General features: G+C 41.7%; 1 protein-coding gene across 1 annotated transcript in view; it reads left to right on the top strand.

The window, feature by feature from the left end:
* The window catches only part of Vwa8 (von Willebrand factor A domain containing 8), a 320,387-nt gene that overhangs the window by 74,964 nt on the left and 225,581 nt on the right, over nucleotides 1-19,842 (top strand). The window contains exons 10-12 of the mRNA XM_032918098.1: nucleotides 4,845-4,976; nucleotides 7,037-7,171; nucleotides 7,255-7,332. Of these exons, the coding sequence (XP_032773989.1) occupies nucleotides 4,845-4,976; nucleotides 7,037-7,171; nucleotides 7,255-7,332 (345 nt within the window). The remainder of the gene's footprint in view (nucleotides 1-4,844; nucleotides 4,977-7,036; nucleotides 7,172-7,254; nucleotides 7,333-19,842) is intronic.

The following is a 19,842-nucleotide window of genomic DNA, read 5'->3' as shown; positions in this document are numbered from 1 at the left end:
GATCTTGCATTTAATGTTCTATCCAGTTCAACAAACATTAATTGAGCATTCATTATTTGGCAAATAATTGTCTACATAGTGAATTCTAGAGATGCAGAAACAGATGCTATCGGATCGCTTCTCTTGGAGAATTTACAGTCTGGTTAGGGTAGCAGGCACTCTAATAACATTTTAATATGGTAATTTTCTAACGCTGTGGCTAAAATAAAAAAGGAATGGCTCTGGTAAAAGCAATGGTTAAGTGGAAACAGGAATGCATGAGAAATGTTTTAGAGGTGGGATGATAGACGTTAGCTGATAACAGTTAGCATGAGTGGCAGACTGAGCACAAGTGAGAGGTCAAGAGAAATGAACCGCACTCAGACAAATGAGCTGCAGATGCTGTCAGTTAACGTGAGAAAGCAGAGAAGGGAGCGAGTGTGAGGAGGACACACAGCTCCTCACAGGGGATCTTTATGACTTAGCGCTTTCTAGGTGACTTTTCTAGCAGCTTTTCAACTGTAGTTCTATTTCTAGAGCTATTTTGAATTAAAGATAAACGCTTGGTGCAGACACTGAGTTCAGGTTGGGCCTGGTTGGGAGGCTCTTGGCAGGAGATTTCCAGGCAGTAATGTGCTGTTTTGGTAGCCCAAGGCAGTCTTTACTGGGCTTTGGGGCCCCTTACCCATGTCAGCAGAGTACTGGATGCTGAATTCTGGGAACATCAGCATTTAAGGATTAAGATGAGAACTCTGTGGAGTACTGGGGAGAAGGCTGAGGGAAATCAGTCAGGAGACTATTATATTAATTCAGTTGAGAGATTATGGGGACTTTGGCCAGTGGTGAGGTTGGTTAGAGGTAAATGCATTTAGGTTATTTGGAGGTAGAGCCAATATGATTCGCTAAAGACCTGAGTACAGGGCTCAGTCAAGCAATTAAGGATAATTATACATTTCCCAGATTGTGGAATTTTATTGAAGTTGAGGATGGAGAGGCTGTGGAAAATCAAGATTCCATGAACAAGTTTGATTGAGGTACAGGTTAGATATCCACATGGGGCTGTCAAAGGGGCCAGGCAGGCATAGATCTCATGGATTCAAAAGAGAAGGACCAAGAGTTATGAAAGTAGATGATTTCTAAAATTATTTGTCTGGATATGATAGGATTATTCTTTTTTTTTTTTTTAAAGGAAATAGACCTAAGTCCTCCTGAAAACATGAAATTTAAAAGACTCTCATTCATTCCATGACAGTTTTGGTATCCAATCAACTGACCGCATTTTGTCCTCACAGTCACAGATGTGAGCTCTGTATTTTTCAATCTGGGATTAATGAATGTTTTTGATGTCTTTCTCTCTCTGCTCCTCTAACAAATGTAACCTATGGATTGTTGCATAGGTTTGAACACAACAGTAATAAACTCAGAGTTACCAATAATAAGTTAGGAAAAGAAATCAAAACACTTCTCCTTGGTGTCATTTAATGAGAGCAAGCCCAGATTTGAATTCTCGGCTTCTCTTCTTCCCGTGTCTTCCACTGTCCCTCTCTGTCTGTTGTAGCAGTCTGAGTCTGTACCTGCTTAAATGCTGTCTCTGTGTCTGTGTGTCTGTGTGTGCCCGCGTGTGTCTCTGACAAAGGACTTTGCTCTCTCACATATTAAACAGTATAGAAAGCATCACATGAAGGTAGAAGTGAAGGATATTTTACAGAGATCTTTAATTGTTTTATCAAGGATGAAGTCATTGATTCCAACTGACCCCAGCTCAGACTTAACAGCTTATATCCATGTGGTACTCAGCATTTGTGATGGATATGCATTTTATAAAGCCATTTTCACTGTATTTTCTGTTTCTCTCATAACACCTATACAAATACGTGTATTACCTTAAACCAGAGGTGTGGAAAAGTTCATAATTTAAAACTATAGCAAATGCTTTAACTTAATTTGTAGAAGTTACTCACATAGGAAATCCAAAGCAAGTAAGGTTGTTCTCTTAAAGATAGATTAAAACAGGCCGTGTACACAGTAAGATAGCAGTCGTAAATGAGGTTCATCTAAAGTACCAGTCTTGGAATGTAAGAGATACCATTACCACAGTGCATGCCACACTCCTGCAATTGATAACTTGTTAAATGGTTCTCTCCTGATGTTTCCTAGAGTAGCAGTTGTTGGGAAAATTAAGGAGAATTTCAGATTAGACTAAGGAAGGGGTGGTAAAAATAGGGAGAAAATGAGTTTAGGACCTTCGGTGGTAGTTTGCGGATTTAGCTAGAGCAGTGCTAGTGAAGTGGGGATGTACGCCCAAATCAGTGCTAGTGAAGTGGGGATGTGCGCCCAAATCAGTGCTAGTGAAGTGGGGATGTGCGCCCAAATCAGGTGGGTAGCAGACACCAAGGAGATAGGGGAGGTGGGCCGGCCATGCCGCTAGTTAACTGTGTCTGGTGGTGAGTGGAAGCAAAGGATGCTGGGGGCCTACAATGATGTAACTTCAAGAGATGTGCGTCCATTATAACAAGACAGTTAAACATCTTTATAGGAACAAAGGCCAGAGGTCGTGGGTACATGAACTGCAGAGCTCGGGCAGCGAGGGGACGCTTCTAGAACACCACTGTGCCTTGCTTTGGAGCAAACATCGTTTTACCAGCGGGTGGAACGAGGGAGGATCCTAGTCACTGTCACTTACGTAGAACTCCTTTGCCTCCACATCTGATTCTGTGCTCCATGCATGACTGGAGCCTGTGGAGACCAGAAAAGGACCCGAGTTAGAGGGTTGCTAGCTGCCAGGTGGGTACTGGGAACTGAACTTGACTTCTCTCCAACAACAGTCAGTGGTTAGTTCTCTCCAGCCCTCCCCTCAAAGCATAGGTGATTTTGAGGATGAAGGGGGGGGGAATTCCATTTTAAAGGATTTATTTATTTAATTTATTTATTTAATGTATATGACTACACTGTCACTGTTCTCAGACGCACCAGAAGAGGGTATTGGATCCCATTACAGATGGTTGTGAGCCACCATGTGGGTACTGGGAATTGAACTCAGGACCTCTGGAAAAAGAGTCAGTGCTCTTAACCACTGAGCCATCTCTCCAGCACCCCCATCTGCATTCCTCTTTAACCGACTTTTATTGACTGACCCCTGACTACGTCCCATGTGTGAATCTGGGATCTAGAGATTGCAGAGTCAGCCAAATAGACTCATGTGGTATTTGCCCAAAGGCTGACCTTTTCCTAAGGCTTGTGTATCTGAGGGCTCTGTTGTGAGAAGAGAGCCACCTGGACACCTGCTGATCCCCACTAGATAGGCTCCCATTGTCGACTCTTTGGGAGAGTAGCCATGCTTCGAGTAGCTACTGACAGGAAAAGCACCCCATAGGAACAGGACAGAACCACGTATTTAGTAGCTGGTGAACTTGGTCTGGAGAATTTCTCTTTTGTGCTCCATAGCCTAGAAATAAGAGGAAAGAGTATTATTCAGTGTAATGTTTCTCAATCCTCCTATTGCTGCAATCCTTTAATATAGTTCCTCATGATGGTGTGACCCCCACCATAAAATTATTTTCATTGCTACTTCCTAACTGTGATTTTGCTACTGTTCTGAGTTGTAACAGACGCTCTGCTTGTAACACAGGCTCTGACTTCAGCTTCCATCAGTGTCTCTGGGAGAACACACCTTAATCCACCTGTTTGCTTTTCTGGATATAGCGGCTGTTTGGTTTCATCCAATTGCATTTCATTCCTTGGCTGTGCCTTGTTGCTTTCTGTTGACTCTCCCTTGCAATACCGTGTCAGTCCATGAGATCCACGAGTCACTTGTTGGTGCGGTGTGGAAGCAGTTGTCACCACGCTGTTGTATGCTGTGGGGATTTTGTAAAGCATTGGAATTCCTTTATTATGGTTGCACAAATAACTTTTTTCTTAGGCTTCTGGAAAGGAGTGATTGCCTGTGAGATCTAAGTCTCCAGCATGAAGACTTAACTGGGTTGTTGTGAATATCGAGTTTGAACATGATTTTCTTCTGGATACTATTTTCTGGAGTTCTGTCATCCTTTTCAATATCAGATGGTTGTTCATGCATTGGCCTGCACATACCTTTCATTTTAGTGATAATGTTCTAAAATGAGTATATGTTTTTCTGTTTATTATTTTTTAAACCACTCTGTTTTTCATATTGAACAAACCCTATGCATTGGTTTTAATTAATTTACTATCTCTGTGTTTTCATATATATGTGTAATATATATATGATCTCTGTATTCATTCTTAAATACAGTAGCTGGTATAAAGTAGTCAGTGTTAAGATGTCAATAATCGGCTCACATCAAGAAACAAACAATGGCTCTGGCCTTTAAGCCTAATTCTCCACATTTAGACCTGTGCAGAGCTGGCTCCACGCCAAATAGAGACTGAGCAGGACTGGTTGTTGACGTTTATTTTAGTAGGTTAACCTATCTACACAAAGTTACTGCTGAATGATAGCTGGATTCTGTTTTTCTGAATTTAGGGAACACATTAGCAGCTGTCCTCTGACACAGGCCTGTTTTAATAAGTACTTTCTAAAGTTGAATCATCCTTTTTTAGTAAATTGTAATGTTGTCTTATCAAGAAATGTGGATTATGAACTCGTGCCAGCTCAGGAATGGAGACTTTCCGTTTTGTACTAGTAGACTTTAGGGGCTATTTTTATATCATCTTTAATTATTGTTCAAGAAGAAAGGCATTAGTAAAAAGTAAAACATTCTCATTAACTTCAAGCCTCTGCTTGTATAAATAACATGGAAATGGTTTCTGTTCTAATTAGATAGAATTCCAGTTATTTAACATTCTGAAACAAAAGGTAAATTACATATCTTTCTGGTAACTTACAGCGCTTTGAGCTCCAAGGTTCTGGACACTCCCTGCTTCCTAAAGAGATCGTAAGAGTGGAGAGGATGACTGACAGCCACATCTCCCATGCCCACGTGACAATCCGGGTCTCGGGAAAAGAGGTGACCATTAAGGTACTTCATCACAAGTCTATTCATCCTAAAATCTGTCACGTGCTGGCTACTTCTGTGGCCTAAGTTAGGCTCTTGATCCCCTACTAAGATAGGCTCTGGTGCATCTCTCTAGATCCATCATTTTGTGGCTACCTCTGGGTGGGGACTCAGAGCTGTGTGGGAAATTCAGGATGAGGAAAACCTTCCTTCCCAAGAGTGAAGTTTACCTGTGTTTTGTGCTTTGAGTTCTCACTAAGGATTAGTGCTTTCAAATGGACACTCATTGGCCAAGGGAAAAGTGGTTTCCTCCAATGGCGTGTCACTGGTACATCAACACACTCCTGGGTAGGCCCCATGCACAGAAGCAGTGGGCAACAGAAAACAAACTCCATGACATTAGTGAGCTTTCTTTTGTGAGCTCTTTTGTTTGTTTTGGCTTTTTGTTTTATTTTATATATAGTTTGTCTTGAGAGAGAAAGAACATGAATTTGGATGGGTAGTGGGTGGGGAGGATCTTGAAAGAGTTGCAGGAGGTATAAAACATGATTAAAATGTTGTATAAAAATTAATAAATATGGAGAAAAAAGAAACAGTGCTTTCAAACACTTTCCCTAGGAGAGACCCTTTTCCAGCTGCAGGAACCAGTTTGAACCGGGGCTGTGCTGCTGAGCACTGTTAGAGAGGGAAGGTCCTAGAGGTCCAGCTGCGTGGTCTGCCCTGCCCTTCTCTCCTAACCATTGCTCAGGACTCCAGGGACCCCAGAAAACCCAGCTTGCAAGTGCTGGGTACAAGGAGTAGGGAGAACAAATGCTTGCCTTCTTATGGGTGACCAAGCCAAGCTCTCGTGTAATCATTTGCTATAATCGGGACATTAATATTTATTCATGTAGCTGTACTTATTCCTTGAACTTAATATCAGTTATGACTATCATGATCTAGGTTGTCCGTAATCGGATTTAGTAATTCATGTATAGTAGGGGTTGTTGTTGTTGTTGTTTGTTTGTTTTTGTATACGAGAGTCTTAGATATTAGATATAGGGAGACTGTCTCTGTCTCAATTAAAAAAAAAGAAATTATTAGTGTTGGATGATGCAGAATTAATCTAGGTTTATGTGGAAATACACCGTGCAATGGTTAAGTCAGGTCATCTTGGTAAAGACCCTGCATGTTCACTGCCTCCTATCCCTCCCAGTCAGCCTTTTATGTTAGTAACATAATTTGTCTTGAGAGAGAAAGAACATGAAGTTGGATGGGTAGTGGACAGACTCTTATCTAAACATAACCCAGTGTATACATAATAAAGAAAGTAATTTAATTATACACATTATTTTTAAGTTTATGTATGAATTAAAAATGAATTTAATTTAAAAACATCCCTAAAGGGGCAGAAGAGACCGCTCAGTAGTTTGGAGCTCTTGCTGTCCTTCCAGAGGACAGGGTTCAATTCCCATTATCCGTGTCAGGTGACTCACGGCCACCTGGTACTCTGGCTTCAGGGAGTTACGTGTTCTCTTCTGGTCTCTGCAGGCACCCGCACACAGACATACATAACATGCATAAAAAGTAAATTTTAAAGTAAATGTCCCTCAAGAAGAAAAGAGCAATCCAGGTTCAAAGCCCAGTGATTCTGGAGAAAAAGAGAAACTAGCAAGCAGAAGGCAGGCGGATTGGAAACATTTGCACAGATAGAGAGATACTCCAGAGCAGTAAACTAAGGAAGGGGGCGGAGCTGCTTGTGGGCGTCGGGAAGAGGAGAAGTCATCAGTGAGATTCCAGTGTGTGGGGACTTTTGTACTTAAAACTGGAGTCTAAGAAAAAATAATGCCATGCTGGCTAGTATGTTTTTGAATGACCAGTTAGAAAGAACATGGAAATGACATGTTCTAAACATACCTGATAGTCAGGGACTTCAGTTTGGAGGATGACTAATGTGATAAGGGTCATCAGGTTGGAATGGAAAAATAATTGCCTAGAGTTGAATTAAGATTAATTAATAAGGGACTTTTGAGTGGAAATTGTGTGCTTCTTACTACTTATTTTTTGAAAAACATGTGTATTCTATCTGCCTTTTAAATCGACAGGTGCCAGCTGGGACTAGAGCAGTGGACCAGCCTTGCGCTCCTGACCGTTTCGTTCAGACCGTGAGTCACAAGCAGTTACTGGCTGAGATGATGCAGTCTCATATGGTGAAGGACATATGTTTAATTGGAGGGAAGGTAAGAATGGCAGCCTCCCTGTAAGCATTCGCTCTCAGCTGTGAGTGGACTCATCCCTTACCTGGTGGTGTATCCTTTTGCAGGGCTGTGGGAAAACTGTCATGGCTAAGAACTTTGCTGCTCTCCTAGGATACAGCATAGAACCCATCATGCTCTACCAGGTACGCCATTGCTTCCTCAGACATGGCCTGGAAACAGACATCTTTAGCCCTTCAGTACTTCTGACCTGTTGAGTATTTGGTGTGAATTTATTACTGCAGGAGCATTCAAATTAGAGAACGATGATACTTGTTTGGGGGTTTTGACTGCGTTCTAGACCATCTGTGTATACCAAAGCAGGATCTGCTTTTCATTAGAGATACATTTTATGAACATGCACTCTCTGTACACCCTGATACATTTGTTAGTAATGGGAAAGACGGAGTATTCTCTGATGTTGAATTCTATCATCTGGGTATGACGTGGTGTGGTTCCCTTGAGATCAGAGCAGCTTACAAGACAGCACAAGGGCAGGCCACAACCAACTTCAGAGCATCACTGCCCCCCACCCAGACACACACACACACAGTACAGGCATTTACGGTTCCTAAGTGGAAGCGACATTTCTTTGCTGGTGTAGCTGCCCACAAGTATGCTGCCATGCTTCTGTAACTAACCCCTCACTCATGGTCATGTAAATCAATCCAATTGCTTCTCCCGTCTTTGTTGTTGGTGCCCTGTCTGGGGTGAGCAGACAGTTGTTCCCATCTCTACAGAAAAGGTAATGGGAATAGATGGTTTTTACATTATTCTAGAAGACATACTATGTAACATTTACCCCTCTGCCCATATAATTCACAGGAGCTAAATACATTCCCAACGTTGTATAACCATTACCACTTTAAATCTTTGCTACATTCATGTATTTCGTGTATTTCGTGTATTTCGTGTGTGTGTGTGTGTGTGTGTGTGTGTGTGTGTGTGTGTGTGTGTGTGTGTTTCGTGTGGAATTCAGCGACAACTTCTGGAGTTGTTTCTCTCCCTCCACCGTGTAGGTCCCAGGAATTGGATTTGGGTTGGCAAGGTTGGTGGTGGGTCTCTTTACCTCCTGGGCCGTCTTACCAGCCTCACCGTCCTCCCCTCCTCCTCCTCCTCCTCCTCTTCCTCTTCTCTTCCTCCTTTTTTTTCTGAATAGAAACTCTGATCAATAACCCTTGAGTTCCATTCTTGCCTACATTCTGATCCTTACTTTCCTCCTATCTCTGTAAGTTTACTTATTTTAGATACTTCATAAAAATGAAATCAGATGCCTTTTGTCATTTTCTGTGTAGGTTACTGAATTTGCACTGTGTCGGTATTTATGCTTGGAGCATGTAGCAGGATCTCACTCATTTTCATGGCTGAATAGTATTGCTGTACATACACTATTCCTACGTCTCCCTCTGGTCACAGAAGTGCATTGTTCTAGTTCCTGGTTAGGAGTCTTGTTGTGTGCACTGGGGAAAGGCCAGGTTGCTGCTGTCAGGGCTGTTGGGTTATTCAGGGACATGCGATTGCTAGATCCTAGAAGGTTTGCTCCCCACCACGGCTGTGCACATTCACGTCCCACAGCGCTCTGTAAGAGCCTCAGTCCTTCCATGTCTCCATCACGGCCTGTTTCACCTTTTGGTTGGTTACAATGGCCATTGTACTGGGTGTGAAATGGCAACACAGTGCAGGTTCGATTCGTGTTCCACAGCAACTGAAGTGTTGAACACCTTTGTGTTGACTGGCATTTTATACTGTCTTTGGAGACGCGCCTGAGTTCCCTGTTACCCTTAGGTTTTCTTTTAATTACTTTTTAAGTTTGCATACAAAGTAATGGGTTTCACTGTGACATTTTTGAGCATATGTGTCACCCTTGGCTTTAAGTCATCCCTTTCCCTGCTGACTCCCTTCACCCCTCTCTGGCTGCTGTCCTTGCTCACGAGCAGTCTGTCCTCCTGCCACAGGTATTCAAGTCACCTTCTCATTTACTCCCTTTGTGTCTACACACACACACACGTTAAAAATAGGTTCTGCTTATGCAAAAATATGGTATTTGTTTCTTAAAGTTGACATATTTCTCTTAATACAATGACTTCTAGCTTCAGTCATTTTCTTGAAAATGTTATGATTTTTATTTATGGTGGCTGCCTTAATTAAGGTTTCTATTGCTGTGAAGAAACACAGGACATGGCAACTCTTATAAAGGAAAACATTTAGTTGGGGCTGGCTTACAGTTCAGAGATTCAGACCATTATCACCATGGCGGGAGCATGGTGGGGCTCGGGTAGACGTGGTGCTAGGAGAGGAGTCACGGGTTACCGGTCTGGATCCGCAGGCAGAGGGTAAAGAGGGGCATTGGGCCTGGCTTGAGCATTTGAAACTCAGAAGTCCATGACACACACTTCTTCCAACAGGCCATACCTACTCCAACAAGGCCTCAGGTCCTAATCCTTTCAAAACTGCCACACTCTGAGCCATGGGGGCCATTGTTGCTCGGACCAAAAGCATCGTCGTGTCTATGTAGTACACTTTCATTACAGTCGTCTGCAGTGGCCATTTCGATGGATTTCCTGATCTTGTTTTTAAGATGAGATTGAGATTTTGAAGGAAGTGCTGATTATATGGGTTAGTTTAGTTTGGTTAGTTTAGTTTGGTTAGTTTAGTTTGGTTAGTTTAGTTAGTCCTCCAGGCAACTGAACAGGATTTATTTTTCCCTTTATTTCTTCCTAGTTTTTGTGTATGAATCTTTTATCTCACATGTGAATTATTCTAAACTGTCTTTAGATGGACTGTTTTAGTGGGTGTATATGTTGTATATTTATGCTTATTTTTTAAAAGAAAGTGTGTAGCTAGGTTCTTAGAGTGAAATCCCTACTCCCTTCCCTTTCCCCTTCATTTTGTGTTTTGCTTTGCTTTTGGAGACAGGGCCTCATCCATGCAGTTTTGACAGTTCTTAAGCTCGCGGAGATCTGCCTGTCTCTGCCTCCCAAGTGCAGGAATAAAGGCCTGGGCCATTTTGCCCAGCTTTAAAAAGTCTTTTGTAATGCTCTCTCCTAACACGTGCCCTGGTGTTTCTGATGCCACAGCTTTGGTTGTATTGGTGTTGTAGTTTCCTTATATGGAAGTTTCTATTCTTGTTCTTTGACTAGGTTTGAAAGAGAAGGTGATACTGTTTACTTTTATTTTAGGATAGCATTCGTGTCTTTTGCTTATTTAATCATACTTAAATTATTTCTTTTAATTTTTATTTTATGTGTATGGGTGTTTTGCCTGCACGTATGTCTCTGCTCTCTAAGTGTGCCTGGTGCAGGCAGATGCAGAAGAGGGCATTGGATCTTTTGGAATTGGGCTTATAGAGAGTTGTGAAGTGTCATGTAGGTGGTGAGAATCAAACCCAGGTCCTCTGGAAAAGCAATGTTGCACTTACCTGCTGAAGCATCTCTCCATCCCTATAGTTTAATTATTTCTCATACTAAATATATTTATATTAAAGTGTTCTTGGGCTTGGAATATAGCTCAGGAGGTGAAATGTTGGTCTCACAAATCCAGCTGCCTGAGTTCACCCCTTGGAGCCCAGTTGAAAAATTGTCTGTTGTGAGCCAGCTTGGAGTGAGCCTGACAGTGACAGAGACCAGAGATGTGCATCAGCACAGTGGAAGAGAAGAAATGACTCCTAAAGTCGTCATCTGAAATTCCATATGTGTACTGTAGAATATACATGCAGCCTGCATGCCTCATGCAGTCAGCTACAACACGGACTTAATGCATCCTTATTTCTGAGAAGTGACATTGAAAGCTGCTAGTAGGGATGTTTGGTAGGACATTTTGTGAGATGCTCCCAGTACAAGTGATCGTATTGAAGATTCCTTTCATGAACTTTAAAGTACTTTGTCCCTGTCAGGTGAGTTGACCAGAGTCTATACTATTTTATATAGTTCTCATTTTCCTATTTCAGTGAAGACAGCTAAAGGTGGAGGGCAAAGTAAGATAAAGGTCATTAAAACAATCTGGTGGACAGATTCCAAAGATTCAATATTTGCTGTGAATTTCCATAGTCTTGAGAGAGCTATGACAATAGCTATCTGGGTAAGAAATGAGCATAAGCGAAGGTAAAGAGGTTAAAATTAACAGGGACTACTGTGCTGCTTCAGATGCCTGTTCATCCGCCATATCCACTCACAGCTCACCAGAGATGATTTGAGGATCTCACCCACCATATCATCTCACCGCCCTGACCCCGCCACCCTTCTAATTAGTTTACAATAAAATGATTCTCTACTAAATACTGAGGGGAAATGAAATTGATAATACTTTGTGACATATGACTATAAATATTAGATTAGTTTACCTTCCCAAATGTCACAAGACATTTTTAGGAAGACAGATTTTTTTTCTTCCTTTTAAAATTTTTTTTGAGATTATAATACAATTGCACCATTTCCCCCTTCTCTTCTCTACCTCCAGACTCTCCTATATACCCTTCCTTGCTCTCTTTTAAAATTAATTGTTTTGCATACAGATATGTGCATGTTTATACACATGTAAGTTTCTAAGTATAACATTACCGGTGTGTATGTTGTCAGGGCTGACATTTGGTACTGGATAACTAACTGGTGTGCTCTTCCAAAGGGAATGATCTCTCCTACTCTCAGCACTCCTTAGTTGTCTGTGTCCTGTGTGTGGGGTTGGGACACCCTGGTCTTTCCTGTCCACTTTAGCACGTCTGCTGGCGTCATCCTGTCAGCTCATGTCTGGGCTGTCCTCAGTGAGACTTTATTACCTGACATTACCAGGAGACAGACTCACACGGCAGACTCCGACCCTCTGACACTTACAGTCTTTCAAACTTAGTAATATTTATACAAGTGTCAACATTTTTAACTTTAAAATAAAACTCCTGTTCTAATAAAGCCAGAAACACTTTACAGACCTTGTGAGTTTTTCCAAATACCTCTTTGTGTATCAGTTTTCCCTGATAGTTTTACACTTCCTGTGTAAACTGTGAAACGTATCTTTGCTTTATTTTGCTGTCCACTGGAAAAAGAAGCAAGCTCCACATTACATGCGTGATTCCGAATGATTCAATATAAACTATCTAAGTATAGTGGAAAACTTCTCAGAGTATCCTATGACTGAGGTATTACCTTAACATGTGAAAGATTAGTTTAGAATCTGAGAACATATTCTTATATACTTTTGGAGTGTGACAATAATCTTATAAAAATATGTTATTAATATTACTTTCCTGTTCAGTTTGTTGGTGGATAGAAAGTTGCAACTTTTAAAGTGGATAACAGGTTCTTCTGTTTCTTAATATACTTCTTGTGCTGGATAGTTTATGTCAACTTGACACAAGCTAGAGTCATTTTGGAGGAGGCAACTTCAATTGAAAAGTGCCCTAACCTCCCCCTGCTCCCCTAAACACCAATTGACATGGAGGAAGCCTGTGGTGCATTTTTTCTGTTGATGGTTAATATGGGATGGCCAAGTCCACTATGGGTGGTGCCATCCTTAGGCTGGTGGTTCTGGGTTCTATAAGAAAGCAGGCTTGAGTAAGCCTTAAAGAGTAACTAGTAAATGGCACATGACATCTGTATCAGTTCCCACCTCCAGGTTTCTATCTTGAGTTCCTGCCAGACCTTCCTAGATGAGGGACTACAGATGTAAGATGAAAGAATCCTTTCTTCCCCAAGTTGATTTTGGTCATGGAGTACAATTGTCCCAGCAATATAAACTCTCTAAGATAAAATCATTATCCAGATCATAAGGTGTGGGGAGAACCGTGGTGCATTTGAAGCTTTGAGTTAGATGGAAAAGATGTCTAGTGTTTAGAGCTCATGGTCTGCCCTGCAGGAGCTCAGAAGGCAAGTGTGTTAAGAACAGTGCACTTCGGAGGTCTGACTTGTGAAGTTTCAGAGTGAAGTTTTCAGAGTCCTTTAAAGCCTATTAGGACAGTTGAATATTTTGAATTAAGAATCTGTGGCTCGCTGGGTAATGGCAGGATATGCTTTAATCCCAGTACTCTGACGACAGAGACAGGTGGATCTCTGAGTTTGAGGCCAGCCTGGTTTACAGAGCAAGTTTCAAGACTTCCAAAGCTACATAGAGAAAGCCTTTCTCAAACAACAAACAGAAAGTGTGCCCTCAATGTCAGCACACAGACACTGTGGTCAGAGAAGGCCAAGCTTGTGTATAACTCATGCTTGCAGCCCAACTTGGAAACACATAAGGGTCCCCAGATATCATTGGCAGGAAGGGATTATAGAGAGAGGCTGAGGCATGGCACCATGTGGCAAAGATTAAAGTCCCTAAAGAGAGTCCCCAGGAGGTTTACTGGTGAAGTTATGGCCCAGTTACAGGAAACACTACAGCATTGTAGAGATGTCAGTACCATGGGACCACCACCAAGGACAACTGCAGCGGTGGAGAGGAGCCAGCCTGAGCCTAGGAGAGGAGCTGCGTGTGCTTGGGGTAGCAGAGCTGGAGAGCTGGAGCTGTGCCAGGGTCCTCCGGATCTGAGTGGGTCCCTGATATCAAGCACTGAACCTTTTTTTATTTTTATTTTACATCCCAGCTACAATTTCCCCTTCCTTCTCTTCTCACAGGTCTCCCCGCCCCCAATCCATTCCTCCTTTGTTTCTCTCAAAAGGACCAGTGTCTAATAGCTATCCACCAGCCTTGGCATATCAAATTGCAGTAAGGCTAGGCACCTCCTCCCCTACTAAGGCTGGACAAGGTAACCCAGCAGGGCAGAAGGGCTCCAGAGGCAGACAGCAGAGTCAGAGACAGCTCCTGTTCCCACTCTTAGAAGTCCCACAAGAAGGCCATAGACACTGAACTTTTTACACTGTTGAAGTTTGGTTTTATTTGGTCTGATGGTGACTGTGCCCTGGTTCCTCCTACTTTGAATAACAAAATCTTTAATTTATTTTTTAATCTTATAGGAGCCCTCAGGTGAGAGATTTTGAACTTTTAGAGATATTTTGGAATTTTATAGAGACTTTGGAGTTTTAGAATATTTTAGAGAGATTTTTAAAATTGGAGGGAAATTTTAGAAGCTTTGAATATTGGAAGAAACTTTGGCTATTTTAAGAGAGACTGAACTTCTAAAGACCATAGGACTTTAGAAACTGGAATATTTTGTATTGTGATATTAATACTATAAGATCTTGGACATGAACAAAAAAGGAAAGAAATATGGCTTAATGGTGGTGTGTCTGTGTATCAGGTTGAAAAGGGGTCGGTCATGCTGGCTCGGTTTATATCAACTTGACATAAGCTACAGTGAGGAAACGTGGTTGAGAAAAGTCCATACCTCTAGATCTGCCTATGGATAAGTCTGTGGAGGCATTCCTTTTTATTTGATTGTTCACGGATGCTCACTCTGGGCAGTGCCACTCCTGGGCTGGTAGTCTTGGATTCTATAAGAAAGCAGGCTGAGCAAACCACCAGGAGCAAGCCAGCGGGCAGCAGTCCTCTTCCAGGTGTGTATCTTGAGTTCCTGCCCTGACTTCCGTGGATGAGGGATGGACCAGCTGTAAGACGAATCAAACCCTTCCCTCCCCACGTTTGTTTTGGCCATGGTGTCAAGGCAGTAGAAATCCTAACTTAAGGCATGTTTGACTGTCTTAGGGTTTTACTGCTGTGAACAGACACCATGACCAAGGTAACATTTTAAGGACAACATTTAATTGGGACTGGCTTACGAGGTCAGAAGTTCAGTCCAGTATCGTCAAGGTGGGAGCATAACGGCATCCAGGCAGGCATGGTGCAGGAGTAGCTGAGAGTTAAGAGAAGACTGGCTAACAGGGAACTAGGATGAGTGTCTTTATGCCCATGCCCATAGTGACACACTTTCTCCAACAAGGCCACACCTCCTAATAGTGCCACTCCTTGGGCCAAGCATATTCAAACCACTAGAACTTGAGAAGCCAGTCTTAGTAGTTTCTATGGCAGAATGTCATTTCATCATGTTTTATCAATGAAACCCATCACAACTGAAAGGCACAGGCTTCTCCTGATGAATATTTTGCCTATGCTTTGCACATATTTTGCTGACTTTGGAAATTTATGAGCAAACTGATCACATCTTCTGAAAGTGCCTCCCATCTGTTTGTCAGTCTTCGGAGGACACCCATGGACAGAACAGTCGCTGGAAGTGGAGAGAGAGAGAAAAGCTTAACCTGTTTGACTTCCTTTTCTCTGCAGTGCTGCTTTCTGTGAACTGCGTCAAAATCTGTGCTGTGGAGTTTGCTAATTGCCAATCAAGTAATTTTCATGCTAGAAATTAAGCTCCTGAGATGAAGCATAAAAATTTGCTTTTAGTTTCATATTTTTAATAAAGTTCATTGATCTTTTGGGCCAGATGATGAATTTGAGAGATGAGAATTTGTTTTTGTAATTAATGGGAACATTTCAGAGGTCTGACCCAATGGGGAGAGCTGAGTAGGAGCGAGTGAGGACCCACCATCTGTTTCTATAGAGACGGAGACATCCTGTTATTTGTATCTGCGTAAAAGTGCACTTAATCCATGAGTTTTGCTGTACTTATAATGACTATTTTTGTAACTAGTTCATCTGAAGTCAAAGGAAAATGGGGTTTTAACAGATTTGTGGCAGTGCATAAACTGTATTTCATGCTATGCTATAAAATCTCAAATCACTTGCTCATGTGTTAGGGCGGATTCTTTTCAATTTTTATTCTTTGTCAATGTTGAGGCAGTGAGTTTATAATGTTGAAGAAATGCTTTTTCTTCTTCCCGGCCAGGAAGCTGGATTTTTATTTATTTATTTTTTTTGACATTGTCATACTGGGTTTGAAATCTCCTACTCCTAGATGCTAGTTGGATTAAAGGCTAAGTTGAGTGAAATTAGAATTTTAAGGGACATACATCTCTGGGACTTTGAAAATAATCCTGTGCAGCGCACGTTAGCATCTTAGGGTTACCATTAACTCCTTAGTTCAGCTTTTCTCCCTGCACCTGAGTTGAGCCACAGCCATTTCCCCTTCTGTCTCTGCTGCAGTCCTTGCCTTTTGCTTTTCAGTGCTGAGCCCGGCCACAGTTCCCTGCTGTGAATGTGCCTTTCTCCCGGAAGCTTTGCCTGTGCGCTTTGCCTGTGCGCTTTGCCTGTGCGCTTTGCCTGTGCGCTTTGCCTGTGCGCTTTGCCTGTGCGCTTTGCCTGTGCGCTTTGCCTGTGCGCCTCAGCCTTCCTAACCAGAGCTGCCTCCCACACTTCCTTTCAGCCCGGGTTTTGCTAATTTTCTTTCTAATACTTATTTTTGCTCTTTCTAATTCCATTTTATACCTTGGGATCATTTTTTATAGTTGGCAAGATAAGATTAAAATTCTCTTGTTTAAGGTGGCTAACTTTTGCCTGCCTGTCCCCCTTCAAGGCCTCAACCTGTGTGCTGAGAGCAGAGACAGGCTGTTGAACTCTGTGTCCCCTTCGTGAATACCCAAGGGGCTTCTCGTCAGAAAGGGAAGCTCTCAGTTTCTACAGCCGAGGTCCTGTTTGTAATAGGAATGATCAGCTAAGGGCAAATGTATTTTCATCTTTGTTAATATTATTTTTGTCCTTCCCCAGCTGCCAGTGATTCAGTCAAAGTGAAGTAGAATATACTCAATCTTTCATGTATGGAATATTGAGTTATTTATAAGGTATGATTGAAAACTAAGTTGAAATTAAAACCTTGTTTGTATGTATTTCCTGTTGTTGGAAATGCATTTTCAGGATAATGCTGGAAGTCCATGGCTAAGAAAATAGATCTGCTTTCTTTAGATAGTCTTACTCTAACTTTCCTTTATAAGAACTTTGCCATTGGACAACATCCCACCAACCCCCCTAGACTAGAACTGTCAGAGTGCTCAGTATTCGCCCATCTCACAGCTAGAGATACGTCTTAACACAGCTTTAATTTTCTTAGGAAAGAGTTGAATTTTCTATGTTTTTTTTTAATGTAAGCTTTATTCAGATACAGTTGTTAATAAAGAATCTCAAATTTTAAGGTCCATTTTGATATCTTTATAATTCATGTTCATTTCATTTACTTATTTTCTGTATCAAGTTCTTCATTTGGTAAAATAACCCTAATCTTAAATGGATGTATGTGACTGTATGTTTGCAGTGTGCATGGAGACCACTAAGATTGCTGGATCTCTTGGAACTGGAGTTTGAATGGTCATGAGCCACAGTGGGTGCTGGGAACTCAATCTGGGTCTTCTCTCGAGCCCTGATTTCTGAATTTTTAATGTACTAGATTTATTGACTTCTTTTATTTTCTCAATTTTTCATTTGTCTTTTGATTTTATGTTTACTATTTTTTTACATGTAAAGGTTAAAAATGAAGTGATGGTTAGAAATGACATATTTTCCTTAGTTAAATCTGTGTTTTATATCTTCATTAGAAAATCTTTTTTTTTTAAATTGGATATTTTATTTATATTTCAAGTGTTACCCCCTTTCCCAGTTTCCCCTCCAGAAACGCCCTCTCTCATCACCCTTCCCCCTGCTTCTATGAGGGTGCTCCCCCACCCACCCACCTACTTCTGCCTCCCCACCCTGACATTCCCTTACACTGGAGCATTGAGCCTTCACAGGACCAAGGGCCTCTCCTCCCATTGATGCTAGACAAAGCCATCCTCTGCTACATATGTGACTGGAGTCATGGATCCCTTCTTGTATACTCTTTGGTTGGTGGTTTAATCCCTGGGAGCTCTGGGGGTATCTGGTTGGTTGATGATGTTGTTCTTCCTATGGAGTTGCAAACCCCTTCAACTCCTTCAGTCCTTTCTCTAATTCCTCCTTTGAGGTCCCCGTGCTTAGTCCAATGGTTGACTACGAGCATCTGCCTCTGTATTTGTCAGGTTCTGGCAGAGCCTCTCTGGAGACAGCTATGTTGTGGTTTGCCCTGAAGCTATCTGTATTTTGATGCTAATTCCACTGTCCCAAGGACAGCTGCCTAGTCACCCACTCAGGAATCAGGTGACTTCACCAGAACCTTTTCCCCATTGAATTTGTAAAGTACAGGTGAGGTGCAGGTACATGATAGAAGGAGGCCTGTCATTGGAGGAAAAGGAAGGATGGGCGGGAGAGAAGTTTGAAGGAGGAGGAGGAGACTGGAGACAGGAAAGATGGAGAGATGGAGAGAGGGGAGAAGCCACGGCAGGTGATGTTTATTCAAACTATTCCACAAAATTGAAACAGATGGATCACTACCGAATTCCTTCTATGAAGCCACAATTACTCTTATACCTAAACCACACAAAGACACAACAAAGAAAGAGAACTTCAGACCAATTTCCCTTATGAATATCGACGCAAAAATACTCAATAAAATTCTGGCAAACCGAATCCAAGAGCACATCAAAACAATCATCCACCATGATCAAGTAGGCTTCATCCCAGGCATGCAGGGATGGTTTAATATACGGAAAACCATCAACGTGATCCATTATATAAACAAACTGAAAGAACAAAACCACATGATCATTTCATTAGATGCTGAGAAAGCATTTGACAAAATTCAACACCCCTTCATGATAAAAGTCCTGGAAAGAATAGGAATTCAAGGCCCATACCTAAACATAGTAAAAGCCATATACAGCAAACCAGTTGCTAACATTAAACTAAATGGAGAGAAACTTGAAGCAATCCCACTAAAATCAGGGACTAGACAAGGCTGCCCACTCTCTCCCTACTTATTCAATATAGTTCTTGAAGTTCTAGCCAGAGCAATCAGACAACAAAAGGAGGTCAAGGGGATACAGATCGGAGAAGAAGAAGTCAAAATATCACTATTTGCAGATGATATGATAGTATATTTAAGTGATCCCAAAAGTTCCACCAGAGAACTACTAAAGCTGATAAACAACTTCAGCAAAGTGGCTGGGTATAAAATTAACTCCAACAAATCAGTAGCCTTCTTCTACACAAAAGAGAAACAAGCCGAGAAAGAAATTAGGGAAACGACACCCTTCATAATAGACCCAAATAATATAAAGTACCTCGGTGTGACTTTAACCAAGCAAGTAAAAGATCTGTACAATAAGAACTTCAAGACTCTGAAGAAAGAAATTGAAGAAGACCTCAGAAGATGGAAAGATCTCCCATGCTCATGGATTGGCAGGATTAATATAGTAAAATGGCCATTTTACCAAAAAGCGATCTACAGATTCAATGCAATCCCCATCAAAATACCAATCCAATTCTTCAAAGAGTTAGACAGAACAATTTGCAAATTCATCTGAATAACAAAACCCAGGATAGCTAAAGCTATCCTCAACAATAGAAGGACTTCAGGGGGAATCACTATCCCTGAACTCAAGCAGTATTACAGCGCAATAGTGATAAAAACTGCATGGTATTGGTACAGAGACAGACAGATAGACCAATGGAATAGAATTGAAGACCCAGAAATGAACCCACACATCTATGGTCACTTGATTTTTGACAAAGGAGCCAAAACCATCCAATGGAAAAAAGATAGCATTTTCAGCAAATGGTGCTGGTTCAACTGGAGGTCAACATGTAGAAGAATGCAGATCGATCCATGCTTATCACCCTGTACAAAGCTTAAGTCCAAGTGGATCAAGGACCTCCACATCAAACCAGACACACTCAAACTAATAGAAGAAAAACTAGGGAAGCATCTGAACACATGGGCA

The sequence above is a fragment of the Rattus rattus genome, chromosome 12, assembly GCF_011064425.1.
Source record: "Rattus rattus isolate New Zealand chromosome 12, Rrattus_CSIRO_v1, whole genome shotgun sequence".
NCBI classification, from domain to species: domain Eukaryota; kingdom Metazoa; phylum Chordata; class Mammalia; order Rodentia; family Muridae; genus Rattus; species Rattus rattus.
This window is presented reverse-complemented; position numbering and strand designations above follow the sequence as displayed.